The sequence below is a fragment of the Galeopterus variegatus genome, unplaced genomic scaffold (genome assembly GCF_000696425.1).
Source record: "Galeopterus variegatus unplaced genomic scaffold, G_variegatus-3.0.2 Scaffold271, whole genome shotgun sequence".
NCBI lineage: Eukaryota > Metazoa > Chordata > Mammalia > Dermoptera > Cynocephalidae > Galeopterus > Galeopterus variegatus.
Window position 1 is genome coordinate 1,143,558 of NW_007726382.1, and position 7,680 is coordinate 1,151,237.

General features: G+C 36.5%; 1 protein-coding gene across 1 annotated transcript in view; it reads right to left on the reverse strand.

Moving 5' to 3' along the window:
* The window catches only part of SGK3 (serum/glucocorticoid regulated kinase family, member 3), a 91,083-nt gene that overhangs the window by 38,248 nt on the left and 45,155 nt on the right, over positions 1-7,680 (reverse strand). Inside the window, exon 5 of the mRNA XM_008566850.1 lies at positions 3,871-3,946. Within this exon, the coding sequence (XP_008565072.1) occupies positions 3,871-3,946 (76 nt within the window). The remainder of the gene's footprint in view (positions 1-3,870; positions 3,947-7,680) is intronic.

The window sequence follows — 7,680 nt, forward strand, 5'->3', positions numbered from 1 at the left end:
CATCGTAAGTATTTCTCCATGTTGTTAAAAAACTCTGTAAACAATTACTTTCAAAAGATGTATGATGTTCCATAATACAGATACACTAAAACTTCTTCAATGATTCTTCCACTTTAGGAAATATAGATGGCTTCAACTTTTTACTATACAACTTTCACTACTATAAATAAGGGTATAATTGGCAATCTTTGTGAATAACACGAGAACTGCATTTATGATTTTCAGGACAGATTTTATAAAATAAAATTACTTGGTCTGGATAAACCATGTTAAGGCCTTAAATAGTCTGTTAAACTCATTTCCAGAGAGGCTGTACCAATTTATAGTCTCCTACAAGTATATGTACATTCTGAAGACTCTCCCAGTCTTGGTTAGTAGCAGTAAATGTGAAATGTTAGAATGACTCTCACACCATTGAAAATAAGCCAGACAGGAGGGAGGGGGGTTTCGGTAATGGGCCACAATAACCAACCTCATTGTATATCGACAAAATAAAATTAAAAAAAAAAAAGAAAGAAAGAAAAGAAAAAGAAAAAATTTAAAAAGGGCTGGTGGTTAGCTAAGTTGGTTAGAACATGGTGCTGATAACACCAATGTCCAGGGATTGACCTCTGTACTGGCCAGCTGCCAAAAAAAAAAAAAAGAAAGAAAGAAAAAAAGGGAGAAAGAAAGAAATGCAATAAATAAATAAATAAATAAATAATAAAATAAAATAAAGGTCAAACTCCTAAAAAAAAATAAGAAAATAAGCCAGACAGAGAATACATATTGTATGATTCCATTTACATAAAGTTCAAAAATAGGACACACTGATCTATGTTGTTGAAAATCAGGGTAGCAGTTACCACTGGGAAGGAGGGAAGGAAGGAAGGAACAGAGATTGAGAGGAGGTGGGTGAGGGGCTTCAGGGAATTTGGTAATATTCTATTTTTAGCCTGGGGAAGGTGGTGACAACTCAGGTGTGTTCAGTCTCTCATAATTCATTAAGCTATACAGTCATGATTTGGGCACTTTTCTATACATGATACTGCAATAAAATTAAAATAAGATACATTTGATTTCATTTTCTTTTCTTAAATGTATAAGAAAGTGTTCAGTTTCTCTGATAATCAATCAGCCATTTGTATCTCCTTTGTAAATCATTCATGTGATTTGCCCTCTTTTCTTTTGGTATACCTGAAGTATGTACTGTTTGGATGAGCTCTTTCTATGTTAAGTCTATTGTCCTTTATCATGGGCAACATTTTCTATATTTTTAGTTTTCAATTTCACTTATGATTTCAGAGTTCAAAAGTTTTTATTACTCATTCACTGCTGATATACTCAGAAAACCCTTTTTCATCCAGACATCAAAGAAATACCAACATTTTATTCCAGTTTTTAAATAATTCTTAAACTTAATTTTAATAAAGTCATTTTAAAAATTAGCTTTTCTCTACTGAAGTGAAACTATTTTTAAAATGCATTTCCCTAAATAATGATAGACACACAGTAGGTATTCAAGAAACATTTGCTCATTGCTTCTCTTCTTGTTCTCTTAAATCTGTATTATTTTAAATAATCTGATGTTCAAATGAAGAGTATGAAAATTAAAGTTTTGTTAACATGATGAAATCCAGAAAACATGAAATGTCACATTTCACTTAAAAAAAATGTTAGTTAAAAGTTCAGTTTATAAAACTCTTGGCTATTTGTTTTTTATTTTCGGGATGCTAGAAATGTCCTCTATCTTGAATGAAATGGTGGTGGTTACAGGGTGCAAATGCATGTAAAAATCCATTTAGTTACATACTTAAAAATTGCATATTTTACAGTACAATGTTTTAAAAACTGGCAGTTTAAAATAAAGGAATTGCTTTTAGTCGAAAGTTAATGTCAAATATAACATCATTATAATACTATATCTCAAGATCCAGAATGAGTATTTAGTATTTACTATACAGTGTTAGAGGTTGTTAACACTTAAAAATACCAGGAAAAAAAACAATAACCACCACCGTTTATTGAGTACTTGTTGAATGCCAGACTCTGTCAAAGGAAGAGACAAATCCAAGCTCTGAATGTATGATTTATATTTCAAACAAGCCAGTAATATGCCAATTCAAAGTAATCTCCAGTTAATACAGCAAAAGTCAGAGGTTAGAATGGTGGATCTAAGGTGAAGATAGCATAAAACTTGTCCTAGGGAAAACACATACAGTCGAAAAGAATAATTATATGACGAGCCAAATAATAAAAGGCCCTTTGCTGCAGACCAGACCAGACATGGGAACTCTGAGTTCTAGGATCCTCCCCAATTTTGTGGGTTTTTGCCACATGCAGAGGCACTGAATGGAAAGACGGTGCTCTTACTGCACTGGCTAATCCTGGTGCTAACACAGGTTCAAGACCTCCCTGACCCTTGTCCTACCTGTGAGCACCAAGGGAAATCTGTAACTCTGGAGAGACGACCTTGTCAGAAGAGGTCCACTTATGGTATTTTAGTTAATTTAGAAAATTAAATTAGGTAAAGTAGAAAAGTAGGTCAGAAGACCTGCTCAGAATGGTAGACACCCTCTGTGAACTTTAAAAACTATACAAATGGTAACTGTTTATTTGGAAAAACTGATTGAAAATAGAATCCTTCAGTGTTATGATTCTGAAAACACTGTACAAATGTGTCATGTTTACATCACTGCCCATAAGCAACCTTTACATTTACCCAGATAGCTGAGTTGTGAAAAAGCTCCTCAGATATTTTATTCTCTTTATTTCTTCTTAGAATACTATATACATACAGAACTATGTAAGTAACATATGTGTAAATTACAAATCACAGTAAATATGAGGGTACTTCAAAAAATTTGTGGAAAAATTGAATTAAAAGATAACACGAATATTTCCATGAACTTTTTGAAGACCCCCCCATATAACGAATACCCATGAACCAACTACCAGACTCAAAAGTGAAAACACAAACCAAACCACTGATCTTCCTGTGTTTTCCTATGTATTTCCAATATGACCCACCTTTTCCCTTCATTGGGAGCTGGTGGCCTACTAAAGGAAGTTTAACTCATCAGCACAACACACAGGACTGGGAAAGCACCTTCATCTTCAGTGGCTGCCTGGAATGCTGTGTTGGGTGGACAGAAAAGAACACTGTCCTAGGTTGAACAAGAAGTGGTGGCATATGTGCCTGATCCCTGCCAACTCCTTCAGCCTCATCGCCTTCCTGAAAACCTACTTTGTTCCAGTCACCAAAAATGGTAATACTTAAGTATCCTCACGTTTCAGGCCTTTTGTATCCTCTGTTGCATGCACCACTCTCTTTACTGGGAATGCTCTCCCTACCCTTTTCATCCTGAATGATTACATACCCTTTAACTCCCAGGATGCCTTCCTTGACCTCCCCAAGAACAGCTGGCCACATTTTTCTGTTATCTTCTAGCACCTCTATCATAAAAATTATCTAGCTTCAATTACTTGTTTACACATCTGTCTCTCTCACTAGACTGGGAGCCCATGCCTCTGCAAGGTATGGATGACACTCGTTTAGCTTTATATTCCCAGTGCACACAGTAGTACATAATTAAATACTTTTTGAAGGCATGGATATATACAATATCAAATAAATAGCAAAATGTTTTAACTGCATTTTGCAAACTTCTTTCAAGTTTCATCTATAAAACTAATGCAAATATAAAGGAAGAAAGAAAATAACTGAAGGGAAAAAGGGGATTAAGAATATGGGAAAGAAATGCTCAAGGAAGATTTTACAAACATAAGGAAAATAACATTTTACAGAACAGATAAAATCTATAGGAGAATTATCCAATATTCTTAGCTTTGGTTTCAGCATCCCCTTAGAACACAATGAAAACTACTTACTGGTTGTAAAGCTCTGGATACCTAACTAAGTTCTGGATAAATTCGTTCAGTCCTGCTCTTCTTTGTTTAATAAAATCTGTAACAGAGATATAAGCTATTAGGATTATTTATGTAAGACTATATGATTATCGATACAGTTATATAAGAATAGACAAGCATGAGATAAATTTTGATTAAGAAGCTATGTCTTAATTCATGCTAGTTGGTATACAAGGAGGAATAAATGCATATGTAACCTATAATACAATGATTAAACGATTAAAATAAAGCAGATAACATATCTCTCAAAGAAAATTCTCAAAACCTGCCTATTTTACATTCTAAATAGACTTAGTACAAACTTGGAGAGGCACTTTGCTTTGTCTAACTCCTCACGCACTACTAGGCAATGGATAAAAATTAACACTATGACACTGATGAATGAAAATCATACTAATTTCAAAAACAAACAAAAAAACCCCAAGATTCCTGGAAATACTCTGCAACTGGGAATGATGATTAATCGGTTAACTGAGTATCACTGAAACTCTGGTTTAACTCCCGCTATTAAAAACCCCTTGAAAAATGCACTGGCACACTTACCTAACAAATTAACTGTCCAGTATCTTCAAAGTGTTTTGCTTGTTGATAACCAAGGCTCATGCGAACAGCAGTTTAGCAATAAATGTTAAGCACAAACGTCTCTTAGGATGAGAAAATTTTATTCAAATATCTTGCTTCTACTACTTACTAGCCGACTGACCTTGAACCTTTCCAAGACTTAAATCCTTACTGGTAAAATGGGGATAATAAGAATATTTATACTTCATAATGCTGTCATAGGATTAAGTGAGATAACGCACATAAGTTTACAGTAGAATGTCGGGTAGATGGTAAGTGTGCAATCACTAGCTATTACTATTTTTGCTGTTATTAACTGTTGTAGGGTCAAAAAAAACCCATCATCATAAACTCTCATTCTTAAGAAATATACTCTGAAAATTGACGACATTTTTATTCCACTTAATGAGTTCTGACTTGTAAGCTGATTTCTATGCAAAAAGTTTTAATGGATTGTGTTTGTTACCAAAATGACAGGTTATTTCCAGTCATGTAGGTTTATTTCCATTTCTGAAATGTAAGGTATGGCTGTTAAAGAACAAATATAAATTAGGTCTGGTCTCTTGAACATAGATGCACTTGGTACTTTTTTCTTGTTCAACTATGAATTCCTTGAAGAATTTCAGGTAGGTATCTTGTAAAACTCTCCAAGGACTTTGTCACCAGACAATAAAGCATATATGAGGTTTACATTAAAAACCGTGCTTGAAAGACACTTATTTCTTAGGAACTGGATTTTATATCATATGAGAAAGAACTAAAATGAATGACTACCTTTGGAATATTAAAAGAAAATCTAATGACTTTATGGAAGCAGCTTTAAATTGTTCTGTGGATACTTACTGAAGATACAGTTTACTTCTGGAGACCAATATGAAAAGAGAGGAATTTTCCTCTCTTTATAATTCATGGGCTATAATTTCATGGGCTATATTCTTAGTGCAACTAGATTTTCCATTTCATTACTGACTTTATTTTAAATGGTTTTGAAATATCTGTGTAAAGCCCTATATAAGAAAAGAAAGAAAGTAAAGTAATGAAACAAGAAGTCCAGTAGTAGATGGAATTTAGGGGCAATTCCATGCTTAATTTTTTAGATTAACATTATGCATGCAAATATCTGAAGAAAACCCAGGTAAGACTAAAATGTGTATCACCCCATTATAGGATAAGTGCCAAGAATTTTTATAAGGCTGGCCTGTTAGCTTTTAGAATTATAGTTGGAGATAGGTATGTTTAAAAATCTCTCCAATAAGGGCTTTGGGGCCTGCCAGGGGACCTGAGGCATGAAGACAGGGACTGGACCCCCCCACCCACAACCAGGCACACCACCCACACCTCGGAGACCTAAGCCACGGAGCCAGGGACCAGACCCCCACTCCTACAACCAGACACACTGCCAGTGCCTCGGGGCCTGTCCAGGGACCTGAGGTATGGAGCCGGGGACTGGATACCCCCGCCCGCAACCAGGCACACTGCCAGTGCCTCGGGGCCCACCTGGGTACCTGAGACATGGAGTCAGGGACCAGATCCCCCCACACACAACCAGGCACACCACCAGCACCAAGGAGCATACCAAAAACATCACCTCCATGTAGGTGGCCCACCACAACCATCACAGTAACCACGGCTGCTGTGAAAGTGGCCTGACATCACAACCACCATGCAAATGGTCCACCAGCCACTGGAGTGTATTGACACAAGGAGAGTCACCAGCAGAGAACAAAGAAAAGAAGAGGATGTCTCTCTCCACAAAGCCCATTCCAGAGTGACAGAAGTAGCATCTGCTCTATGATAATATTGGGGGACCCAAGACCCAAACACACCTCTCAGCATTGGACAGATCATCTAGGCAACAAGTCAACAGAGTAACCAGTACTCTTTCAGAAGGAGAGAAGAAATCTAGGGTTATCAGTGGAGGGAGGGGGGAAGGAGAGGAGAATAGTGAGAGATGGGACAAGGGGCATGAAGAGTAAGTACAATTTGTAACAATACACATACTAGTAATATTGATTTGATCAACATATGTCAACATTGAGCCCCCAAAATATTTATAATTATGATTCAATTAAAAAAATAAATAAAATATTTTAAAGTAATAAATAAATAAAAATCTCTCCAATAAAGAACATACATGAATGTATGTGTTGCAATTAAGAAGAAATTCCAATCAGAAATTCAAAAAAACCTTTGGGCCAGCCTGCGGCTCACTTGGGAGAGTGTGGCGCTGATAACACCAAGGCCAAGGGTTCAGATACCTATATAGGGATGGATGGTTAGCTCACTTGGGAGAGCATGGAGCTGACAATACCAAGTCAAGGGTTAAGATCCCCTTACTGGTCATCTTTAAAAAAAAAAAAAAAAGAAAGAAAGAAAGAAAAAGAAATTCAAAAAAACCTTAATGCTTAAATAATAAAATAAAAGCTTTAATCTGTATAATAAGTATTAAACTGACCTATGCACACTTCTCTGTCATTTCACTGCTTTGAGAAAAATCATCCGAGAGGAAACTACCCTCAACAGTGTGGGGGCAGGGAAAAAAAATCACTGGACTCTGAGGAGACATTGGGTTTTAGTACTAGATATTGTGAATTTTGGTTTTAAAGGCACCATACAAGCAGAGTATAAAGAGATAAAAGAATGAGCTTTAGAGACAGACAAACCTGGTGAGTCTAATTCTGCCCCATAATTCTGAGTGGCTTGGTAAAGTGGCCTAGCCTTGCTAGCCTTCTATTTTCGTCATATACCTCACAGATACAAATTCAAATAAGAGCACAGTTACTGCCACTATTGTAACAGCCTGCTAAGAGTCCAACATGTAACTCTCGGTTTGACTTGAGCCACTCGCTGGTTTTATAACCTCAAACGAACTCCTCCTTCCTTTCATCTGTCAGGTAGGGGATAGGATTATGATCTATAAGGTCTCTTTTCAGCTACAACATTTTGTGATGGTCATCAAAAAAGAAGGGGGATTAAAAGGGTCAGACTAGCTAACAAACTTAATATACCTAATTCAGAATCCTCAACTATCTAGAAGTTTATGTTGAAAGTAAAGTATATAGTAAGTGATATTTAAAATATTTTAACCTGAGGGCCGGCCCGGTGGCGCACTGCTACAGTGCGCCACTTGGGAGTGTGGTGGCGCTCCTTCCGAGGGTTCGGATCCCACATACAGACCGGCCGCTCACTGGCTGAGCGAGGTGCGGGCGC